General features: G+C 45.8%; 1 protein-coding gene across 1 annotated transcript in view; it reads left to right on the top strand.

Annotated features, from left to right (window-relative positions):
- CDH4 (cadherin 4, type 1, R-cadherin (retinal)) overlaps positions 1-25,674 on the top strand; it is a gene marked incomplete at its 3' end in the record, with an annotated part of 450,714 nt that overhangs the window by 385,275 nt on the left and 39,765 nt on the right. Inside the window, exon 8 of the mRNA XM_009893590.1 lies at positions 22,826-22,963. Coding sequence (XP_009891892.1) covers positions 22,826-22,963 — 138 coding nt within the window. The remainder of the gene's footprint in view (positions 1-22,825; positions 22,964-25,674) is intronic.

Here is a 25,674-nt window from a genome sequence, read left to right as displayed (position 1 = left end):
TCTGACCAATTGTTAGGTCGCTCGTTACTGGCCCTGGGTCCAAAGCTGACGGAGGGGAGGATGCTGCCATTGGCCAGGCCAGCCCATAATGGTGGGGAGGAAGGGAGAAGACAGGAGAAACATCTGTCCTGCAGCCTTCTGCCTCTCCAGGGACGGAGGGATGCAAGGGAGGACAAGGTTGGGGAGAAAGAAGACAGAATGGGGAGGAAGAGACATCTGCCGGGATGGAGAGTCAGGAGGTTGGCACGGAGGGGTTGGTAGCAGAGCCTAACCAGGCCTCGGAGCATCTCCTTGCCAAAACTAGCCTGGCGCTTGCTGTCTGTGATGACTGGACATAAGCAGCCTTGAAATCAAATCTGGTTAAGAAATGAATGGTGCTGGTAGTGCAGGATGTCTTATGTTGAAGGAGGAAACCTGCGATCCCGTGACAAGTGTGAACACTGGCGGTTGTTTGGAGAGAAGTCAAATATGGATTAAGCGTAGCTGGGACGTTGCAGCTGAAGGAAGAGGTTGAAGCTCTCTATCTTCTGTGCGTCATGAGAAGAGTTTCTGCACATACTATTTTTTATCTTTTTTCCACTCTTGATGTGAACTCTGGCAAAGGCTGTAAGCTCTGGGTTCAAAGGGATGTAGAAAATGCCATTCTAGATGGAACAACACACATCGTTCGGCATCCTCCCGAAATACGGGCGTCTGTCAGAGCTTCAGCCATGAGCTCCTGGAGCTGCGTTTGGTGGGTATGTCTCGCGCTGGGTGATTAGATGTAAAATTACACAGTATCATCCCGACTTGGAACATAAAACCACTTCCATGCTCTGTCTTGACTGTTCATATGTTTCTTGGCAGAAGCTGGTGCAGACACCAGCTTTCAATCCCTTCAAATTAAATGTCAGTTGATGGCGGAGGCATCGTCAGCACGAGCGTCCCGCTCATTCTGCTTCCCCGGCGCCGGCGAGCGGTTCTGCACCTCCAGAGCCTGCTGATGAGCAGCTCATCTGGGAGCAGTTTCGAAGGAGATCTTTGACTTTCTTTGGCTTCCCAGAGGAATTCATAATTATTTCCTCCTTTATCATAGAGTGCAGCTGGAGGCTTCAGCTCCATTAGAATTGCCCTGGTAATTTCACAGTGTGAAATTTACAGCAAACAAGGGACATTAACGTTAAATAAATTTATGCAACAGCAACCCTCACCCAAGTCATTAAAAGTGTGTGCAATTTTTAATGGATGCTTCAGCATGGCATTTGATAAGTTAGTTCATTTCTTTTCCCAGTCCGTTAAGTGTACGTTTACACACACGCGTAAATTCTTCTGCCAGCGGGATCGGTGAAAGGTGGCTGTGGCCTCGAACGTCACCTCCTTGCAAACCCTTTAAACAGGGCTGTAATCCCAACCGCAGCGGAGTGCGGAGAGGCCGGCGCTGAAGAGCGGATTTGTGAGTGTGCGTGTGTGAGTGTGGGTCTGTGTGCGACTCAAATAATCCAATTGAACTATGTAGTGATTCTGAATTATGCCTGTTTGAAAAGACAGGATATCATAAAGACTGCTAATATGGTGGAAAATTATATTAAGCTGAGACAGGACAAAGTTGATTATGTGCTAGACTAGTGCAGATGTGCCTGGCGCTAGTCGTTTATGCATATTGATTGATCTTAAATATAGCAGAGCAGAGGATGGGAGTGGTGTTTGTATGGGTATTGATTTTGTTTCAGCTCCTTGGGCTGTCATCGTAAGCTTTCCGATCCAACCATCTTGAGTGATACAGCTCCCGATCAGAGGGCTTGATAAGGAAGCAGGCATGAGGCTGATGTCCCAGCCAAAGAAAACATGCCAGTTACGTCCTTTCAGAAGCAGACTGTTGCACTTATTTCATGCAGATTTTCCGAAACGTGCCAGCAGCTCTTCATAGCTCAGTGGAGCCCCTGTGTAAAATTCATGGAAGGCGGCAGCTGGGCTTCAGCAGGCTTTGGGTCTCAGCTGCGTTTGGGTTGACCCTGGACTTGGTGGGTGTTACTGGTCTGGGCTGTGCATTGAACCGCCTGAGGGTGCTCACCGGAGCCAGTTTGCTGCATGATCCGCTTTTCTTCAGTTTGCTAGAAGGAAGATATTTGGTTTCCTCATTGATTAGTTTTGACTTTTACAAAGCTGCGCGAGCAGAACTGTTGTTTCTCCACCTCCCCCACGTTCCAAGCAGTGAAGCTGTAAACAGGAGGCTTTCAACACCGTTCTTTGGTGGTTCTCGTGAGTCGTTATTAGGAAGGTTTTCTTCAGCGCTGCTGTGCCTGGGGCCACTGGCCGTTGCCACCCAGCGGCCTGGCTGCCGTGGGCTCCGCACCTCCGCCGGCTTTGTTTGCGTGGAGCTTGAAACGTGACGTGGGAGGCAAATAAGATGCCGGTTTTCTAATAAACAAAGTATTTAGGAGTAGAGAGAAGTAGACCTTAAGCAGTCAATAAAATGGATTTGTGGCTGTTTGCCCTGGGAATTCCCGACTCCCCCAGTCCCGAGAGTTCACACACGTGTGTGGCCATCTCCTGGTGACACCTGCCGACACCGATGGGTTTTCATGATTACGGTTTAGTTCTGAAACAGAAATTTGTAAGAATGTTGAATTGAGTGCATATCACTTACTGTGATTTATGTTTGGGCTAAGGTGAAAGGACTCTATCTGTTATTATAGACATCAAAGACAATATATTGAAATTTGGTTATTATAATGTACACATCATTTATCAAATCCCTGCCCAATAATGCCAGCATTTGCCGCACAGAAAATACAGCTTGATGGATTACCTGCTTCTCACCGTCTTTCTGAAGGCCAAGGAAGGCAAACACAGAATTACTTCGGAAATGTCAGACTCAGGCTCGTTCAGGGCGGGGAGAGGGACAGAAACCAAAAACCACAGAGCAGCCAGCAAAATGCCTGGGCAGGGTGAGAATTCCAGGGAGCTCATGGTCCTCAAAGGAAACGAGTTCCTTTGGTTCCTGCTCTCATCAAGAGCAGAGGTGACGCCCTGACTGCAGGCGGAGCATCCATCACCTTTGGCAGAATTTGGCCTGGTTTCGTACCTGCTCTCGAGATGCTGCCGGTCTAAAAAAAGCACGTTTTACACCTAGAGCAGCAGTGATCTGGACTTGATCCATAACAGCCAGTTCTTGCCTGGGATCTCAAAAAAAAATGGCTTTGAAATACGATTTTCAAATTAAAACCGGCAAAAAATAAATAGCAGAAAATACTTTTATTTCTTGCTGAGTGTCTATTCAGTTCCTGCTTCCTGTTTTGACAGTGTAAGTTATACTTGGGCAGGAAAAAAAGGAAGCCCACAAACATAATTGCAACCATGTCTAATTAGGCAGAGCTATGTAAATTTAGCGTTTCTACATGATTATAAATGTCAGGAGAGCCTTAGATAAGACATGAGAGTTTTGAGTATCTCTTGTGTACCTAGTCTAAAATGTCCTTATTGCTAATCCTATTCATCTGGAGTTGCTTCCTAATTAGAATATTTATGGGCTAATAAGGAGGTGAACAAGACACTCCAGTTCTGTTCCAAAGGTGAGAGTAGGGATTCATTAGACTCGGCGTCTCTGTTTTGATTGCTGTACAATGTAATTAACATTGTGCTAGACAATCATTTTAGATTTACCTTAACAACAAATATTTAAGATTCCTGTTGTTCTGTCTTTGAGCCTCGGTCTGCTGAAACCCAGAGCGGTTATGTCATCGAGATTTTGAGGTTCCCGGATGGTTTTTCCCCATTTTATTTTGCAAACTTTATTGACCTCTGTCAGTTACTGATGTTTCTGAGTTTTGTCCATACTAGCTAAAAGTGAATCTGCTTTGCATATTTTATGAATTCATATTTTATAAATTTGATATCACTAAGACCTATTTTATAGGAAATGCTTATTTTGAATTTTTTTCTCCCGCATTTTCAGATGCACATCTATATCCAGTGCCCTGGTATAAAAAAGAATTGTTAAGGTCAGATATAGTTAAGCTGGTTTTAGGTTATACTGCCATGAAAGCATAGCTACTGGCTGACGTTCAATGTCTGTCTAATCTTTCTTCTCGAAGGGCTCTCCCACCAGGAGCGCCGCTGAGCTCAGGTACAGCAGGAGAAATGCTTCCTCCACCCAGGGGGAGACTGTACCAGGGCAATCCCATGAATTCTGCCCCAGTGAGTTGTAGACCTTTCTGATGCACCACTGTGTGAGGATTTGGCTGCTTCCTCAGTGGGATCCAGTCATCCCCTCTTTGCCCCCTTGAGGGAAGGTCCAGTCCTTGCCCACCCTTCCAGCCCAAGAGCTGGGGCGCAGAAGACATCTTCCAGCCCTCTGCCTTCTGGGGATCTCGATCTCCTCTCTTTGCTTTCCTTCACATACTGAGAAATGGACTTGTCTGAGAAAACAATTTGCTATGACTTTAAAGGTGTTATCAAAAAAGTTGTTAAGATGGCAAGTCACGTTACTTCAAGTCTTCTCTGTATAATTTACAGTTAGGTACGAGAATCTCATAGATAATGATAAATATAGCAACATTCTACTGCTGATGGAAATCATTATCAGCCATTATCAACTTTAATTAATATATTCACGTTATTCAAATCCAGGTAGAAAATGTTCTTTGGCATCAAGTCTAGAGTAATAGGGTTCGTGGCTTTTGTGCAGCTTGAAGAGCAGCTGGCGACAGGGAATGAACTCGGGGGAAATACTTTGTTTAGACTCAGGGTCCAGCAAATTATACGTCCTATAGACCTCCCCGGTGTGCGAGGGCTGGAAGATCTCGTGTTTCCGAGGGATATTTCTCTCCACGGTGCAGTGCTTCCGCAGCAGAAGCACTTTGCTGTTGTTTGTGGCATCTGAGCTGTCTCCGTAGCAACCGGGGTAGTGCTGGGGAATACACAATTGACGATGAGCACGGGTAGCGAATGTTCGCTGCTATGAAAAATGATTGAAAACAAACAGAAAATATGGTCTAAATAAAACTCTGCTAGTCCTAAATGGAATGCTTCTTGAAAATTTCCATTAGACCTTAGCAGCTCTTTAAATAAATAACCAGTATGTCCCCTTCCATCTCAGGATTTCCATCTGTTGATTTTGTTTGCTTTTTTTCCCTTTTATAAAAATACCGAGGCCCAATTCTGCCACGTGCTGCACACACAGCCCCAGCGAGCAGCACCAAGCACGTGGGGTTGAACATCCCCTTCCACTCAAAAAAGATTCTGAAAAAGAACATCAGGCAAATGTACAGACCCCCCCAAAGCCCGCCTGCCGCTCCAGAAGCAAAGCCGTAAATCCCTGAGTCCGCACCGGCCATGTGCCCCCGGGAAGGGGGACCCTGGTGAGCCACCGCGGCTTTCCCGGGTGGAGAGGAAGACGTCTTACAAGGGGTATTCCCCGTTCTTGCGCTGCGCTGAACCGGGCCCCCGTGCAGCTGAGGGCTCTGTTTCACATACGCGATAAAGCAAACTGCCTGGGGAGATGCTCCTGCATCCACCTCACCCCCGTGGTGCCCGCTCCAGCCTGCTCCCAGCGTGCCGGGCGCCCAGCGCGGCCTCACGGCTTCTCTCCGCAGGCAGTGCAGCAACACTGGGATAATTCCCCTCCTGCAGACATGCACCTTCCCGCGTTCAGACCGGAGGAAGGTGTCAGCCCGGGACGGTCTTTTCTGTTTCGAATGGAGTGGTGAAAATGAGATTCTCTGTGACGTGTGTCGTGTTTTCCACTTGTACCCCTTCAAAGCGACAGGGCTGACTTCATGCGGGCAAGGTCTGTCCTCTAAATCGATGACTCCTGGGCTAATGGTTGAGTTAGAGACCTCAAGGACTCAAAGTAAGGACCCATTACCACTGGTTTGAGTTAGCACTTTGTTTCTGCTCTCAGTTAATACATTTCTAAACCTGGATTGTTCTGACATTTGCTATGAGAATAGAGAAATAAAAAATCCATACAGCTCCCATTAACCGAGAGCGAGGTAAAGGCTGCAGTTAGTGGGATGAGATAAAACCTTTTCACCTCTGGGACACAAATATGAGTGCAACTTATGATAAAACTAAATATATTTCATGATCTCACCTTATTCCCCACAGGGAGTTAATCCATCTCACAAAAATCTTGACACGTACTTATCACAGCCTCCAGCTTCTCCTTAGGAGGGACCAAGGACCAGAGTCCCAAATCCCTTCACATGCGGCCTGAAGAGGATGGGCCCACCAGGTCCCCACGGAGACGGTCGTACAGCCGTGCTTCTTGCTTGCAGTGGAGTACGTCAGCTTCTAGTCCTTCTGCTTTCACAGCGCAGATTTGTCTGAGAAGTGGAGGAAATAAAGCAACACACATACAACATTTACTTAGTGTAAGTTTGTACACCACCCCCAGAACCTGAGGTGAGAAGCTCTGTAGAAGTTTGACATTATATGCTGCTGTAGGAGTAGGGTAAACACTTTCTTCTCCAACAGTACAAGTCTCACCAGTATTTAGGAGGGCATTAAACTTAGAATCTCATCAGCCCCTTCTAAATCTGTTACAGGGGTAAGACGTAAACTAAATTCTGAAGAAACTAGTGGTGAAGTTTTGAGGATGCTTTCCTGTGTCGTACAGGGAGTTGAGATTACAGAGCATGGGGCCACAGACAGCCGAGACAGCTGCGTTTGAATTCCACATCACAACCAAAGCAAAAATACTTAGTTTTGAGGGATTTTTCGTACCACAATATATCCTTTTCTTTCTAGTTCTCAGAAAATATCAGTGCTACAATAAGGACTATTGTTTGCCACTAGTGCAGCCTGAACAAGTCACAGCCAGTGCGTGGCAGGCTGAGGTGGGGTGAGGTACCCAGGCGTACTGCGGCGGAGGGGAGCTTAGAATCATAGATCATAGAATGGGTTGGGTTGGAAGGGACCTTCAAGATCCTCCAGTTCCACCCCCCTGCCCTGGGCAGGGCCACCTCCCCCCAGCCCAGGTTGCTCCAAGCCCCGTCCAACCTGGCCTTGAACACCTCCAGGGATGGGGCAGCCACAGCTTCTCGGGGCAACCTGCCCCAGGGGCTCACCGCCCTCACAGGGAAACATTTCTTCCTCATATCTCATCCAAATATCCCCTCTTCCAGTTTGAAGCCATTCAGATCCTGTGGAGGGGCTAAGGCACTGGAAATCCATACCCCGGATTGTCTCAGAATACTTTTGTTATTTACGTATATCCTTAGTCTGCAGTTACATTGTGCTGGGCCGGTTCTGTCACTGCGTATAAAATGATGAATTGCCACCCAAAACTTACAGTCAATCGAGTTACAGCAGCAAAAAATTTCTTTCTCCTGTAAGTAATTCTGCTCAGGAAACTGGTGCATCTCAGCAAACGGATTTTCATATACATAGAAACAGGTCTCAGCTGAGGGTGGGGGGAAGGCAGGTAGCGTGGCCAGTATGGATTTGATCAATATAGCTTTACTTCTGTGCATAAAGAAGGCTTAAAACTGTATTCAGCATCTCGAACTGGTACTCCCCAAACTGGTGAATGCCTCTGAAAAAATAGTCTTAATGCCTCTGGCTGTTCCCCATTTGAGAAATGGGGGTAATTCACAGCTCACAGAAGTTTAATGAGTATGAATTTGTCAATATTTATGCCTACAAAGAAAATAAAATATGCTGGCATTATTTATAGCATTTCAGTAAGCAGCATCGTATACGATCAGGTCATGGGTTAACAAGGATTAATTATCTTGGCAGAATTATGCTTTGCGATTTTTCATTTCAGTCTGTTACTTTTGAGTATTTTGTAATATAGGCTACTACATTCAGGGTCATTTTGCTTCTCATATGAAATTCAGCTCTTCCATACGTAAATGTTTTTTAAGAGGAAATGTAGCCAGAATTGGAGAGAACTGAAATGCTGAAACTCCCTCTTGCAGCTGATAGCCAAGAAACAGCTACATTCCTCCAATTTTATAACTGCAAGAATTACATTTCATCACATAAAGACGGTTGGCAAGTTCCTCTTTCATCCCGTGTGGCAATGGGAAGTTAATTCCATATTACAGGAACCTGGGAGGTTGTCAAGGGGGTCTCTACGGTGCTGACTCCTTTATAAAATTTCCCCTGGAAGGATGGAACTTGCTCCTGGTCACTTAAAAGCCTTTGACACTTGCAAAGATCCCGTGCATCCCTTAGATGACAAAAAGCATAGAAATTAAATGCTGCTTGATTAAGGCCCTGATCTGAGAAAATTAAATTCTGCCTTCAGTTATTGAAATGGCTTATGGCCGCTGCTCCATCCTCATTTTACAGATGGCCACAAGACAGGACCCAGGTCACCCTGCCAGAGGTCTCCCTGTACAGCTGGGACTTTTTAGAATTATCGAAAGTCCTTCTTGGTCCACTCCCGTCTCTTTCAAATTGATAAACACGGCCTTCAAATTCCACACATTGTGTATCATACACTTTTTCCAGAGTACTTTCTAAACAGCTATACTGACTAGACCTTCTCCTCCGGCCGTTGACGTTGAGCAGTTTGTTTCCTGGATGATAATGATTGCTCTTTTTGTAGTCTCACCTGGACATACTGTGTCTCTGCTGACGGAGATCTGATTAAGGCTGACAGGCCCAATATGGGAAGGAAAACATCCCTGCTCATCACAGCGAATTCTTGCAGTGGCACTCTGCCAGCCGGGCTTCTCAGTCATTTAGTTTATCAGCAGTTTTTCAGTTTATCGTGAAGCTGTTCGTTCCGGTTCCTCACTTCCCCCATTTTATCTCTTGCCTGAAACCTTCTGAGCAGGCGGTATATTGAGTTGTACAGGTCCTCACTCCCCAAAGCAGAAAACACATACCCTGGAGGGTGGTGAGGTCCCGCTGAAGCTGGGCTGCCCTGGAGCTGGCGTCGCATCCTTCGAGAAGTGCCTGCAAAGTGTCGGGAGCTTGGGTTTCCGAGGTCAGTGCAGTGTTTCTCGTGTGGGCACAGTAGAACCCAAAAGATGCAGACATCATCACCAAAACTAAGTTTGCCCAAATGCCCTCCAGCCACTTCCTGTTGCAAACCCACAATTGCTCAATATGGCAATCAATATTTTCCTGGGATCTCTCTGTTTCTCATTTCCCAAATGTTGTACCCCAGAGAGCAGCGAGTGCTGAGAACATCAGCAAGCTCCGCGGGAAGCTCTGCACTATTAAGACTGCTCTCTGCGAAAATTTCTTCATTGTGGTGGCCATCCTTTTGTAAAAGTACACGTAATCCATTCATGACTTCACTCAAATCCATTAATACAACATTTAATAAAAAAAATCTTTCTTTTGTATGTATCTAATACATCTATATATAAACATTAGGATCATTAGCTTCTAAAAAACTGCTGAGATGCCTCATTGCAAAAAGTGTAGCATTTTATCCTCCATTAATCCTAGATCTTGTTCAGTGAGTGATTTGTACCACCTAAGGGATAGTAGCTGTCTTGCATTTGGTAAGTTATCGCAAACTTCATTGCCATATTTTGCTCTGGACTTGTGTGGTTCTTCCATCAGATTCAGTCTGAATTAGAATCACAGAATCATAAAATTGGTTTGGTTGAAAGAGACCTTAAGATCATCGAGTCCAGCCACTAACCCAACACTGCCAAGTTGCCACTGAACCATGACAGTCAGTGCCACATCTACCCATCTTTTCAATATCTCCAGGGACGGCGACTCCCCCACTGCCCTGGGCATCCCTCCTTCTTCTACACCAAGACGTAGTATAACAGTCAAGTGTAGAATCAACTGCATATTTTTATTTCTTGCGTGTTACATCTTTGGCATCATTAATACATACAAAATGAACAAGATCAAATCTCGTTGTTCAGATGTCTTTGTTTCATGTCGTGGGTCAGCGTTTCCAGCCAGTGCAAAAGCCTTCATTCGCAGGATAAGCTTTTGGTTACTTTTCCCACAGCACTGCAGATCTTTTCCTTTGCACCTGTTTTCATGTAAAAATTGACTTTTCTGTAATCAACAGGGCTTGCAGGTTAGCTCAGGTATCATCTGCGTAGCAGGCAGAGCAGGGGCTGGGTCGATGCCATACAAAGCAACTGTGGTTACTGCTGTATCAAAGTGGTTGGCGTTCTTCCACGGCTTTGGGGGCCAGACTTGGCAGAGGAGGAGTTTGCAGCGCAGAAGACAGGCAGGACTTTTTGCTGTACGTCCCACGCTGCTCGATCCCCGGCGCCGAGCCGGAAGCCCAAACACCAGTGATGCGTACAAGGTGCAGTACCCGTGATGGCTTTTAAATGGGGGTCTTCCAGCTGAGTCTGCACTGGCTGAACCTGCCTGGTGGATCATGTCTGTATTTGTCTACAGCTCCTGGAAGAGCGTAGCCCTCTTGAAAGCCAGGGAAACAAAGCTGTTTGCAGAGAGAGCTGGTTTTGACAGAAGCCCCCATTAGTATTTCTGACTTCAAAACCAAACCGAGTTTCTTTTCCAGTAATTCTGTCAATCACGTTCTCTCTCAGCAAATCGACACAACGTGACCCTTCCCATACGTGGTAAAACAGCTCTTAAGGGAAATACAATAGGGAGCATCTCGCATTAATCTCTTCGCAGTTATTTGACTGTTTTCCACTAACCTTTCATTCTGCCAAATTTAATTAAATCAGCTGCTTTTCCAACTATAACCTGTTCCTTCACTGTTTGGATGTTCCCTTCAATTCATAATGGTGAAGGCATATACGATATGCAGCTAGCAAGGGCTTAGCCAAGCTGTTTTCTTAAAATAATTCTCAGCAATGAATAATGAATGACACCAAATTAGTTTATTAGTAAATTTATATCAAATCCGGTCTCCCAAGACTTGTGTTGGGCTCCTGACTGCCATTAAAGTTAAAATCCAGCACCCTTGTGTGGTACACACCATGTGCATTTGTATAGGATTGGAGGAAGTGGTTTGAATATATTACATCAAATATATTACATTGATTTTATTTTTTTAATGGCTGCATTGGTAGGGCTTAGAAAACCTCATGCTCCTAAGAATAAAAAGGTCTGGCTATAGCAGCAGTGTCGTGAGCGTGGAATTTCAAGCCTATCTGCAAAAATGAGACCAAGTATAAATTATGAGCAATATTATGAATATTTATTCACCTACACTGATCTTCTTGATGATCTTTTTCAAGCTTCCAGCCCGACAGAGCTTAAAGAAGAAGGCAGTTTTACCTGAATTGTGAAAGGTTTTTCTTCCTCTTTTTAATCAAGCAAGATATACCAGAAAACAAATCAGGCTGATAAAAACAGGACTCAGACTTACAAGAAAAACAGCTGCAGCAGCTAAATGGCTTAAAGCAGAGAAAGTAGGAAAACAGCATGTGGGGCTAATGATGGGTGGTTTTCAGGTTTCAGAATACATTAAGGCATTCGCCCTGTTTATTAAATTGCTCTGGCAGCATTTGACAGCAAAGGTTTTGTGGATTATAAGAGTGCAATGGACATAACTAGGATTTTTTTTCCCCCCAAAGCCTGGCCTTTGGGCAATCACCGAGAAGTTACACGCTATAGGAAGAATTTGATTTGCACTAGTCCAAAGAAGATCATTTTTTGTTTTCAAAAATGTTTCTCAGATTGTTATTTACTTTCCCTTCTCTTGGTCTGCCTGGGGTTTTTGGACGTTTTCCGTCTCTCAACACTCACTCCTTTTGTCAGAAAGTGGCAGACACAAACTGGAAGCAGCATCAATTTAGTGCTGGCGTATTTACCAAAGGGCACCTCTCGGCAGCGACGGCTGCTGTGTGACCACCCCGACACTGAACTATTGCTCCTCTCTTCCTGTCCAAGAAAAGCCGAATGTAATTTCATGGGTTTACAAAAATTGCCTCAGCCGAAAGTTAGAAGGCGTATTCCTCAGGTCTCCTTTTAAGTGCTTTGCAAGATGACCTGGCATCTGTGGGGCATAAAGCCTGCAAAATATTGACGGGAATTGAAAGCAGCATCTGCTGCTTGTTTCTGGCGGGATGCAGAAGGATGCCAACTTCTGCGCCGTACCCGTGCTGGTGCCACCGGGGGGAAGGTGCTGGAGGTGGACACTTCTGCATTCCTCCCCATCGGAGCGGCTGAGTGCTTCAGCAAACTAATGGATTTTTATTCTCACGATATCACTGTGAGATAAGAAAGTGTTTTCATTTCATTCTGAAGTGTTATTTTCAATTTCTTTGAGGCACGGAAAAATTAAATGACCTACTAAAGGTCACTTGGGGAGTGTTTGGGAAAACGCAGAAGAAATCCAGGTCTTCCAAGCTGCAGCCTGCAGCCTTAATCACAGCCCTGCTCTGTCTTGGCACCCACTCAGTGGCTGTAGTCAGAATCACAATATGTTATCCAAGATATTCGTCATATCTCTTTTTTTAATGAAATTTATTTGTAGCTCATACCAGCTCACTGCCACCCCTTTGCATGACTATCAGTTGTGACAATCAGAACCATGTAATTCATTTTCCTTATTTCTCTCCTGCTTCCTCATGGACTTATGTCTGATCTGTATTTTGGATCACTGAAGAGTGAGATGTAACCCATTTCTAATGATTCTGTGATTCTCATTTTGGCATTAAATGAGAACCATATGAGAAGCTCATTAATTGACAGTCTTTCTAAACAGGAAAGTCGATACTATGCAAGGACAGAGATACTGTTACAACAGAGTTTCTGATAACAATTCTGATAATAATTTTGGAGTCAGTCCATAGCGCCCGTATAGCTTCAACAGACTGTGCGCAACCCAAGTGCCTTTGTGAGACTCCCTGAGGCATGGAAACCCATCAGGTCCCTCAGCAGAAACATCACTACGTACAACATTTTAAGACTACAAGAGATGATCTGTAGAACACTGCCCTCTTTTTGTGGTGGTGTTCTTTTCACACATATCTTCTGAAAACAGCCTAGTCCTTATTTTCTGTTTGCTCCAGGCTTGGTGTCCTATTTGCCAAGGCTCAGTCAAAAAAAAAAAAAACCAAAATCCTAATAAATGTTATGTTCATGTTATAAAACTTCTGAAACTGGAAAATACTATCACAGTCTTAAATACAGAGGTACTGTTTACATTTCGGGTGAACTTTAAAGAATGAGGACAATTTTAAAGCACTATTTCAGATATGAAAAAAATTCTTTGGGCTTAAAAGCTTTTCAACCAACTACATTCAAGTTTTGACAAACCTCTGTGCTCAAATACCAGATAAAGAATTTTGTGACCTCTAATCCCCGTTCTTTGCAACTCGAAGTCTAGAACAAGTACCAGGTTAAACAGACCCTACTTGGCTATTAACCTTGTTTACAGCGTACTTCAAAACATGCTGTTTCCATAAGTGGTGGCCAGCTGGGGTCAGAGCGTGGCAAACCCTCTGCAGGGTGCGTTTGGGTCAGTTGACTATTTTGGTGGATATATTTTCCAGTAGGTCCCTTTCCTCGGGCAGAAGTTGCTGCATTGATATTCCTCGTGTGTTCCACCGCAGTGGGGTTTCAGCTTGGGTGTTTTCTCAAAGCCTTGATAGCCCAGGCTCAGTGTCTGATCCCTCAGGAATAAAACTCATTCAGAAATGTATATCTCTCTCTCAGGTGAATCAGCGGTTGCAGCATATCACACTCAAAAGCGTCTGTGTTCTGTTTCATACAGCCCTTCCTATGCACAGCATTGCTAGCACCGGGCGTTAAGAAAACCATGAAAAAGATCCAGCAGGACCCCCAGTCTGGGGTACCGTTTTCAGTTATTTGTCTGCTGGGGGCTTTTGTTCTGGTTTTGTTTCGGGGCTTTTTAGCGTTTGGAGTTTATATCTCCAAGCTTCCCTTTGTATCCCTGACAACCCGCCGCTGGCTTTCTGCGGTGATCCGCGGTCGGTAGCCGCGCTCCCGGGGCTGGCTGTTCGGCAGAGTCCTGCCTCTCGCAATGAAATCAGGCGGATGGGCAATTCGGGTTGGTTCACGTATCTTCTGTCCTGGAGGCTACGGGGAGATACAGACAGGATGCTGGAAGGCTTTCGGTATGACTGTTGGGGTCTTCTCTGTACCTAGCATGTCCTTTGGAACGGCTTCCGCTTTCACCACTTTCACTCTCTGAATAACTCAAAAAAAGGCAGCCGGGGGCAAGAGCCACTGAACTATTTGGTCTCACACTACTAAGAGGCCAAACGGAGTCAACTCCTGAAAGGCTTTCCAGCGTTCTTTGATTTTATAACCTCGATGTGATAAAAAGATCATATTCCCTTTCTTTCAGGTAACTTTTAAAGCACTTCCTCATGCTTTCATAGGAAAGCTCAGTTCGCTGTTGCTGGATGTTGTACCCACCGCCAGAAGCTGTTTTGCTTTCAGAAGCCGCCCCACAGAAGAGAAACGAGCTGCTAATCCGGAGCAGGGCCCATTTACACCTACCTGGGAGATTCAGCGCCCGCCCCGGGAGAAGGTGGAAGAATTGATGGCGTGTCTGCTGGTTCTGAACGGGTTAAAATGTGGAAATTGAAACACATTAAAATACTATCTTAAAAAGCAGTAGCTTAAGAGGGAAAAAGATGAGTATTAAAGGTGGGAGATCCCACAGGTTACAGGCCTCAGGTGCTGAGAGGGAAAGTGTTACAAAAGGTTTAATTGCTGGTTGTTAACCAGGCTGGCAGGTGAAAGCTATTGAAAGCCGATTGTCAATATAGGTGCAGTGCCAAACAGCAATCCTGAGGTTAGCTTTAGGTTTATCTTAGAGGTTTGGCCTCTGCACCTTTATTTGAGAAAAAAGTCAACATGTATTGGGCTGATTGCTGAAGCTCTGTGGAACAGCTCTTTGAGGCGGGTGGTGTGGGTGCAAACCGCCGGTGAGTCAGAGCAAACACCAGAAATGCTCATCAGAATGACTCCCGAATAAATATTTTCCTTCTTTCCGAGTCACGCGCGTTCAGCGCTGCTGGCAGAAATCCTCCGCCGTGGGGGGGTTCTCACGAGAAGCCATCCTCGCCCTGCCCTGCACCCTCCGGTGGGGTACGGCGCGCGTGGGAGCGGAGCGTGAGCCGGGGACGGCCCTTAGTGCCGGCTGCTTCACCCGTTGAGAACGGCAGAGGAAGATCTTGCCTGGGTGTTCGCTCGGCGTCCACCGCCTTTCCCACCCTCCACTCTCCCTGCACCGCCACCAGGCTGGAACGCGGCGGCCTGAGCAGCCGGGCGGGTTTATCGGCGGGGAGAGGTGGGAGCGTGCACCCAAGCGCGGTTTGGAGAGCAGTGGGTGGTGGGACCACGGCTTTTCCCGAGCCGGAGGCTTTTATCAATCTGTGGATGAGCACCAGGGTTGGTCACATCGTAATGGGGATTCACGGGGCCTGAACCACATGTCAGAGGCTGAGATGTTTCACATCAACACTTTCGTTAAGGATGAAAGCCAGCTTAATTAGCACACCTCTGTTTCCCTGAGAGTCAGCTGTGTCTTGCTGGATAGAGTGAGGCGGAGGCATGGCCCTGCTGGAGAGCTCCGCAGTGGCAGGCGGCCCATCAAACCAACCCTGCCCAGGTGCTCGGGGCGGGGGGTGGGAAGAAAGGCCAATATAACCCCAGGCAAATAGAGAAAATAACATTGTTGGCTTCCCTGTTTGCGGCTGTGCAGCACCGAGTAAGTAGCTCTGTTTGTTTTAAAAATGGGGTCACAGAATCGCAGCCTGGTGAGGGCTGGAAGGGCCCTCTGGAGCTCCCCCATCCCACCCCCCGCCAGAGCAGGGGCACCTCCAGCAGTTGCACAGGACGGCGTCCAGGCGGGTTTGGGATGGCTCCAGAGGGGGAGGCTCCCCCATCTCTCTGGGCAGCCTGTGCCACTGCTCTGCTGCCCTCACAGCAGAGAAGGTCCTCCTCAGGTGGAGATGGAACTGCCGATGGTCACATTTGTGCCTGTTCCCTCTTGTCCTGTCACTGGGCACCACTGAGGACAGACTGTTCCCATCCCCCCGGCACCCTCCCTTTCAGTATTGATCAACGTTGATAAGATCCCCCTCAGTCTTCTCTTCTCCAGACTGAACAGCCCCACGTCCCTCAGCCTTTCCTCATCAGAGAGATGCTCCAGTCCCCTCCGCATCTCTGTAGCCCTTTGCTGGACCCTCTCCAGCAGTTCCCTGTCCTTCTTGACCCGGGGAGCCCCGAACTGGACACAGTGCTCCAGATTGTGGCCTCACCGGGGCAGAGCAGAGGGGGAGGATGACCTCCCTGGACCTGTGACAAGGGTGTCCACTCCTTTGTAACAGCCCTGTCCTAGCAGGAGCATGAAACGCCTCGGGTAGTAGCCAGACCTGCCCAGAGAAACTGAGATGGAGAAAACTGCACCTTTTTAGCTCAGGCAGCAGCAGCTTGTGCATTAGGATTCATGGGCCCAGGGTTTGATGTCTGCCGAGGGTGCTGCACACGTGCCGTGATGCTGCGCTATATGTAAGAAATGAAAAGGTCACATTCTATCAAAGGCTCCGCACGGCTCTGGCCCCAGAGGAAACACCACCACCGCCGGCTCGGGGGGAACCGCGAAAGGTGTGGGGTGCTCTGGTTGTTTGGTGCGAGCTGCCTTCTTCACTGAGCTCCCTGAATGAGGTTTCCGTCTGGAAATCTGTGTTCATATTTAACAATGGTGAAGGAGGGACTATTAAGGGATAAATGCTTTAAAAGGTCTGCCTGTGAGCTTTGTTCAAAAGATGGCTAGACAGAGCTTTTTGGAAAAAGTATTTCTGCTAGAGTTCAGTGGATGTTTGGGGGGAGTTTGTTTATTTGTTTTCAAATCGACTTTCCTGGCTCTGGTATTTATTACTAGTGTGTTCACCGGCAACTGTCTTACACCAGAAAAAGCAAACATCAACACTTCAGTAGCACCTAAAGAAATTATTTAGAAAAAAAAAAAAAAGCAAACAGAGGAATATCCCATATTCTTCTCATCGGCATTGGAAAAGTAAGAGGAGATGGAAAAACACATAAATTATAAAGAAGTTGCGATGATAGCCATGGAAGGAATTAGAGTTTAGATTTTCTGGCTTCTTCACCGATAGATTCCTACTCGGTACATCCTACAGCAACATCCTGGTAACCTTATTTGCTTTACCAGACGTGATGCTAAAATTAGCTAGTCATACATTTCTCAGGAAGTGGTAATTAATTGGACAATATTTGTACAGAGCTTTGAAAATGTAGGTCCTAATTTTGCAAACCCTTTGTCCATAATGCAGATTAATTTAATCACATATTTACCGCATTTCTGGACTTTGGCATACACCGTTACCCAGCCCGTGTGTGATCTATAACAATTGCACGTGTAAACCAGGAATAGCCGTATTCCTGAGAATACTGTCCATGCACATTTGAAAATTGGGATGGCAGGTAGCGCTTCATTACTAGGATTTCATTTTGAAATACTTTGTTCTTTTAGACTCTCTCTGAATATGATTTAACTTTCTTTAGAACCTCTTGGCAGCACCGTGCTCAGCTTGGTCAGGGGTTTGCGACAGCGTCTGTCGCGCCAGGCTGTATCTGGATGGGGAGAGCCCCCCGCGATAACCATAATGTTGTGTGGGGCACCTATTCCTTTGCGCGTGCCGATGGAACGGGCCGGTTCACTCATACTGGTTGGTGTTAAGTCTTAAACCATTTTCACACAAACACATTGTGTATTTGAACAGAAAGGGGTTTTATTCTTTTTCTTCCTAAAAAGTTGTTTGTGCACAGAGAGTGCTGAGACTTCTGCTTTAGCTCAATTTGTTATAATTTCTACCTAGACCAAAGTGATTTTGTCCCTAATTTAATACAGTCTTTGGAACATTTTTGCTCCCCAGGCCCTGTATTAGATTGCTCCAGCATCTTACTCCTTTAGCGGTGAAGGACCTCCTAATTTCCAGCCTAAATTTATTCATGGCCAGTTTATACCCATTTGTTCTTGTGTTAACATTGGCCTTTAGTTTAAATTGCTCCTTTGCCTTCCTAGTGTTTATCCTCCTGATGTATTTATAGACAGCAATCATATCTGCCATCAGCCTTCATGTTGCCAGACTAAACAAGCCAAGCTCTTCTGGGCTCTTCTGCGGTGATGGGCTCTTCACTGCCGGCACCTGGTCAGATCCGGGTGGCTCGGCAGCGCGTACGAGGGACCTGGGTTGTGCTCAGCATCCCGATGAGCCCTCGGGGCTTGGCACCAGGAATTAATGCTGCTGTATCTGCAGTGCGAATACTGCGCACGATGCGTTTGTCGACGGCGTCCTTGTCTCACTCAGCGGCAGGGAGCTGGTGGGCCATGGTGCCGGTCCTCCTTGCTCATGTCCAATGAACCAGCTTCCAGAAAAGTTTTGTTGTTGGTCCCTTGCTGCATTATCTTGTATTTTGTGCTGTTAAATCGCTGCTTGTTTCTGTTATTTAATTCTCAGGTTACCCTTCTGTCAAGCTGTTACTGCTTTCTGTATGAGGCACTGCTAGGTTTTTAGCCACCCCCTTGATCCCATTAACTAGCTTAACCAATTTCTTCAACTAATTCCCATCATGTGGAATTTAGCTGATGTGTATTTCTTTGTGGTGCTATATCAGATGATTGACAGAAGAGCAGACAGATTAGATCTGCCACAGTTCCTTTAATTATTCTTTCCTTCATAATTTTTTCCTTCCAAAGCCCATCTTAGTTTTTAGGTCAGACCAAAAGCTCTGCATTTATCAAGATGAGGGGTTTTTTTCCGTGTCTTAAGTAGAAGCAGCACATTTACTTTCCTCTAGCATGAAGATTTGTTAGATTTATTAAAAATACTGGCTACTGGACCTCCCAAGGACTTCACTGGGGCTGGGTTTTCAGTCTGGATCCCCTCGGGGCAGAGGCTCATTTCGTTAGTTCCACAGCATCACCATCAGAGCAAACGCACAGTAATGGTTTCATTTCTCTGGGTTAGGACCATTTTGGTTACCTCTATACTGTAGTTTCTGCCCTGTGCTATTTAAAATGTCATTTTTGTGAAGAAGTAGTGTATGAGAATTACTCTGTATGATGAAAATCAAGAAAATGTCTCTCACGCTTGGGGGCATGGAGCTGCTTTTTTTTTTAATAGCCGTAACAATAATAATAATATTAGGACAACAAACTAAGATGCCCCTGGAGATGTTGTGACAAATTGGAAGGACATGTTGAAATTAAAATTGATTGAATAGTTCAATAAAATCAGCTTAATGTACAAAACCAAAAAGGTTAGCTACAGAAAAACAAAAAATCACTAATTTGTTATCTGCTGGGGCCAATCTTACTGAAGATTGAATTAGTTATAAACTAAAACTGGGTACTTGAAAGCACCACCCTTGTATGCCCACACTGGAGCCTTTTGGATGGAACTGGAGGTGGATGGTAACCCAGTGCCTAAAGGTTTGACGGGTCTCAGACTACTTCCATCTACATGGGTTTGCATTTTATATGACTTTATGTGCCAGCTAAGGCACATTCTCCATGTCAGGGGGGACTTCTGCTCTAAACGCAATAGTTATGTCCTCAGCTGATGGAAATCACTGCAACTTTGGTGATGGCTCCGAAGTTTCCCGCAGCAGCTCACCTCCCGCTGCTGCCTCCGGTGTCCTGGGATCAGCACCCGTCTCCAACGGGTCCATTCCCGTGACAATCCTAGCGGATCACTCCATCATTGGAGCTCTGCTGCAGTTCTGTGCCTTTGCTCGCTGGGCTTGGGGCTCTCTGCACTTTCTGGCACGTGTAGGGCGCCGTTGCCTGCCTTCCTCTCTTCCCAGCCTTACGCGCCAGCTCTTTGTGGCTGATACATTTGTACATTACTAAATTCTGGGCATTTTCATTTTTGACTTTGTATTACCTGATTGATACAATCTTTTTTACATTTCTTTAATTTAGCGTTCTGAATTTGTGTGGGGTTTTTTATTAACGCTGTGCTATGATGCTCTGAAAGGCCCTTTGTTAAATAAAAAAAACTTTATTGTAAAAGTGAGATTAATAAAACAGGGTCTGCGATTACACACACACAGGCATATGTCATCAGAGTATGAATAATTTAATAAGCGGTAAAATTGTGAAGTTAACAAAACTTCTGAGTGAGACTTTCTATTCTCTTACCCCGTCTTGTATGAGAGGGTTCATTTTTCCAGGGGGAGGTTTAGTGGCACAGTGCATGAAGCAAGGTAGAGAGGAGCTGCAGGCTGAGTCCCGCCAGGAATAAGCGCGGTGCGGACTGAGCATGACCTTACCCACGGTCTGCAGTTCCTTCTCGGAGTTCAGAGGAGAGTTTGCAGCAGGGTGTTGGGAGTTCCGGAATTGCGGTGAAGGGAGATGCAGGGCTGCCATGGCCGTGCCCGCGCTGGAGGCAGGCTGCCGTGTTTGCTGCGGGGCGCACCCGGGAGCAACTGGATTCTGCAAACACGTGAGAATGCAAAACAGCCTCCACTGATGGAAAGGAAGGAACCTTTATTTTTCCTGCAGTCGCTGATGAAGTGCTGAAGCTTTTACAGCAACGTGCGACAGGCAGGTGTCATCAAATCGGCAGTGCTGTTAATTCATAGAATTATAGAATGATTTGGGTTGGAAGTGACCCATCTCGTTCCACCCCCCTGCCCTGGGCAGGGACACCTCCCCCCAGCCCAGGTTGCTCCAAGCCCCGTCCAACCTGGCCTTGAACACCTCCAGGGATGGGGCAGCCACAGCTTCTCGGGGCAACCTGCCCCAGGGGCTCACCACCCGCACAGGGAAAAATGTCTTCCTGATATCTCGTCTAAATCTCCCCTCTTCCAGTCTGAAGCCATTCCCCCTCATCCCATCACTCCATGCCCTTGTCACAAGTCCCTCCCCAGCTCTCCTGGAGCCCCTTTAGGCACTGGAAGGGGCTCTCGGGTCTCCCCTTTTTCCCCTTCTCTTCTCCAGGCTGAACCCCCCCAACTCTCCCAGCCTGTCCTCCCAGCAGAGGGGCTCCAGCCCTCGGATCTGCGCGTCCGTCTCACTGCGGTGAGGAGCAGTAGTGGTGGCTTTGCAGTTCCATGCACTGTTGAAAAGGAGTCTCTCATGTGGGCCCCCAACCCGCTTTTCTAATTTACGTGGAATCTGGTTGCCACTATTTTTTTAAATCTTTTTCCCCCCTTCTATGATTTAAACTTAATTTGGCTCACAAGCACTTGGCCTGTTAGGGAATACTTCTGTCAGCCTCCCAAGTTGTCTGTGAGAGAGAATGGAGAAGGAAAAGCTAAATGTGAAATAGAAATTACATTCGCTAATAAGGACGTTTCAGCCTTACAATTACCCAGCGCTTTACAGACGCGGTAATGAACAGCAACTTTTTTGCGTGAGGATAAACAAGGGCTAACAATAGTTTCTCCCTCATGTTTTATTATACAAGGTGGCAAGAGATAATGAAAGTGCATTTCCATAATATATTCCAGTTTCAAGGTGCTGATGGATCCCCGTGTGTGATGTCTTGTCATTTTAGCAGGTTAATATCTGTCAATTAAAAGACCTGGAATCAAGATAGAGCTAAAACTCAGTTCTCTGTTATTCTTGCAACTCAGAAGAATTAAAGAATTAAGCCAGTTACAGCACTTCGAGAATGCTTATGTAGGAGTAGAGAGACCTAATTGACCTAATTCTCGCCCTTTGAAATTTCAAATGACATTTGATATTTTACACACACTTGTAACGTTGGCCCGTGAACGGAGCAGCTCTCGAGTGTCTGAGCTGTGTGCCATGAGCAGGAGCAATGCCCTTGACTCGGCGCAAAGCTTTTGCCGCAGAACATGGTGTCCCCCTTTGGGCTTCCCACCCTTCGGGCTCTCCAACGTGCTGTCGGAGCCGCTGGTGCTTGCATCCCAGCTCGTGTCTGTAATTATGCCTTCAAGCTCAAGGAACAGGGGGTGGTGTTCAATTTGCCCTGAGCCCCACCAATTTGGGCTGCATCCCTCCCTGGTTCTGGGCGCATCCCTTCGCCCAGGTCTCAGGAGAGGAGCTCTCCTTTCATAGCTGCCTGCCCAGAGCTCCCTGTGCCTTCAGCGCGACACGTGGAGGCGTCAATGGTAAATTCAGCAGATCCAAATGAAAATTTATTTCTGAGGCCAGTTTTAAAGATCAGGAGGCTTTTCTCAGTGCGGGCAGATATTCCTAAGTAAAGAGACATCCCAGGGAGATGTGTGCACATCTGAGATCAGGTGTCCTCTCCTATTTTATTCAGGTTTATTGCCTGGTTGCACTGACATACAGCGGCTTCTAGAAGAACTTTTAATGTGTCATTTTTATGGCTTGCTCTGTAAGGCTTTTTCTGTGAGAACCGTGTTGTTTGGGGTGTTCAGGAATTTAAATCAGTTCCACTGAACTTCTGTTTATTGCCTTGAATAATTTTTTTTTTCATACTGGACTTAAATTCTCCTTATTTACCAAGATTGCGTTAAGGATTGAAACATGGAGAGTATTTCAAGTATCAAAATGCTTTGTGGGCATCGGACTGTGCGAGCAGAACGAGCTGGAGGGTGGCCAGGCAACATTGCTGTCAATTTGGGGGGTATAATGTTCCTAGTGGTGTTTTCAATGAAAACACATTAGCAAAATCTTTACTAGTTTTCAGAAGAGAGAAACTAATGTTGCCGAAAATGCTTGAAAATGAACACAAGTGTGTTTCAACTGAGAATTTTGCCCATAAGATTTTTATTTTCCCATAAAACAGGTGATATCTACCAATCTATGCAAAAATCCCTTTAAAAACGTGATAAAGAACTTTATCTGTCTTTTTTACTAACATTTTGAGTCCGATTAACTTCTTAGTCTGCCTAAAGATTGCACTTGTTTATGGAAAATAACCCAAGGCATTTTACAGGATGCGTTTTTGTTGCTCATCTTTTCTTTTCTTTTCTTTTTTTTTTCCAGAAAGTTCAGCAGTACATAGTCATTGTTCAAGCCACAGATATGGAAGGAAATCTTAACTATGGTCTCTCAAACACGGCAACAGCGATCATCACGGTGACAGATGTGAATGACAACCCACCCGAATTCACTACCAGCACTGTGAGTATCGATACATCAGCACAGTGGTGCACGGACACACAGCGTGTTTGTAATTCGTGGGTGTTTATAGCCATCGTCTCTCTTAGCTGGTTTGGCAGATAGGAAGAACTTGACAGATAACCGTGGAACAAAGACTTTTGGGGGGGGAAAAAGGAGGAAAAAAGGAAAAAGGAAGAGAAGAATGATTCATGAACTAGGAAAACTATTTGGTGACCAATTTCGCTGAGGTACTAAAGGAGCCGAAATACTGTGGCAAACAGACTATGTCTGATTGCACCAAAGAGGATACGGTTGTTTCACAGCAATTGGCTGTAGACATATCAGAGTTGTTATTGCTTATGAGTGAAATCCTGAGCAGTAAGAGATATTTTGGGTTTAGCAGCTCAGATCTGATTTCAGGGAAGCAGTAAATACTCTAAATGGTAACAGGTATCTGGTAAAATTTGTATTTCACTGATAGGTCTAGCAGATGTATTTGTGTGTGCCAGCAGTAAACTTGTAGACATTCTTCAGTACATCTGGTTTTAATCAGTTAAAGATGTTTCTTATATTAGTACCGTGTTTCTCTATTCTGTTCTCATGTGCTCCGAGTTGCTATTACTGGGGGTCAAGGGGAAAAAATAAAGAGATTGTAAGTGACAAATTTCTAGTGCTGTTAAGGTGAAAATGAAGAGATGGGGGATGAAATGATGTGGTCTGGTTCTTTCCAGCCTTCATAATCCATAGACATAGAGCATCCCAAATATGCCTGGTAATTTTAGAAACCACACAGCAGTACAGAGGTCTGCATGCTAATAAATGAGAACTCATTTTGTACCCACTGCCTATTGTCATCTGAGCATCAATAAAGAGCAGTAAATGATGTATCTTAAACTGATACCAAATCTTTAAAAATACAGAAAGTCAAACTGCATTTTGCTCAAGACACTGAACATCCTTTGAGAAATGTTTTTATTATTTATATTATTCTGAATTTTCATTCCATCCTAAAAGATCTGCAAATATTTAGTCACACCGTACCAAACTTTCCCGTTAGTTATACCCCTACAAACATGCAGCAGAACTCGAGGAAGTCATACAGATCCCAGTTTATGCCATCGTGGACCTCAATGGGCTCCATGCCCGCTGTGGGGTCTGGGTCCTTCCCTCCCACTGCCATTGGGAGTCGGGCTCATGGGTGGGATGTGGTCGGCTCCCGAGCAGTGCCTGATGAGGTGACTTGGACCTGGATTCTCAGAAGAAGGCAGACACTAAATTCCTCCTGAACCGGAGAAAAATGAGCACCCAAGAAGATTGCAGATCTGGGCCTGCATTGCTGCTCAGGGAGGACGGGGCAGGTTTAACAGCAGCTCATGAGCTTCGTGTCTCCGCAGTGAACACACTGAGCTCTGCGTTGTGAAGTTCTCATTAAATATCTCCTTAAGTGTGATACGTACAGTTGTGAAGAGCTGTAAAAGCCTGACACAAGTCTTGGGCTGGGCGGTCCTTTCTCCTGCCAGCATGGGGCTGTTCTCTGGAAAGTTGTCCAGCGGCAGGTCCTACAGAATTGAGCGTCTCCCAGGCCATGGCACTCCTCCCCACAGCAGCCGTGTGCCCCAGCTCGGTAGTGCCTGGGGGGGACATTCTGCCAGGTAAATGCTTCTTTAACCTACATTTGAGTGAAAAAGGAATGACATCTAGTGGCCGCGTCATTTAAGCGCAGGTTGTTCCAGATGACTGGGGGTGCCTGGTCCTTGTCTCCCCATGCTGGGAGTTGGGGGGGTTGGTTTGGGGCAGCGGGATGAGCCCTGGCAGGGGCAGTCGCACACCCCCGTCAGTGCCTTCTGGAGGGAGCAGCATCCCTCCAGAGGTGGTATATTTTAATGTCTTTCCAAAACACTTTCCAAAGCTGAATCTGATGGAAGGTGAGATAAAGGAAATTTGCTTTCAGGTGAATTTTCCGAGTATTTAATGTCTCGGTGTGTGTTAGACCTAGAAGGAATAAAAGCCATCAAGAGAATTACCCACAGGATTGTGTTAAATGGATTAGAAAATGCTCCTCTTCCTCTAAGCAGGGTTGATGTGTACCATTATTTCTCTAATTTCAATCGCTGAAGAAAGAGTTTTGCAAGGGCCAAAGGGCTTTACACAGTAGCACATGGAGATTTGAAAACCAAGGGTGTTTTACAACAATATTTTCTGATTCTATGGAAGCAAATATCTTTGATACGCTTATAGGTATAGCCAGGATGGATTTCACAAGAGTATGAAAGTATGATATGTTATTACCCTGACTGGCAGACAGAACATCATCAGGCTGATCAGTCTCTTTAAACCTGAGCTGAATCTCCTTCTTGTCCTCAAATAGTCTGATCTGCATTAACACCTCTAAAAAATAGAAAAAATCTCTTTCCAGGAAATCTACAGGTCCTCAGAGGATAAGAAAGCCCATGGTCTCTTTTAAGACTGGGGGCTGCTTGGACAGATACAGTCTATTTTTATTTAAAATACTTCTGTATTGAGATGCTGTTGTAAAAACAAAATAGGCTGAATAAGTGAAATTGCGGTTTGCTCCTGGAGAGCTGCCAGCCGAAAGGAACTAAAGCAACTGTATTCAGCATAGACACGTAGGAAGGCTCACCCTATAGCGCGCCTAAATTACCTGTCATTCAGCCAGGGTGGTTTTAGGCTTAATCGTTTCTGGATAAGACTGTAGCTCAGGAGGGCACTGC

This window comes from Charadrius vociferus, unplaced genomic scaffold (assembly GCF_000708025.1).
Source record: "Charadrius vociferus isolate BGI_N301 unplaced genomic scaffold, ASM70802v2 scaffold259, whole genome shotgun sequence".
Taxonomy (NCBI): domain Eukaryota; kingdom Metazoa; phylum Chordata; class Aves; order Charadriiformes; family Charadriidae; genus Charadrius; species Charadrius vociferus.
The sequence above is the reverse complement of the archived record's forward strand: the minus strand, read 5'-3'. Positions and strand labels throughout refer to the sequence as shown.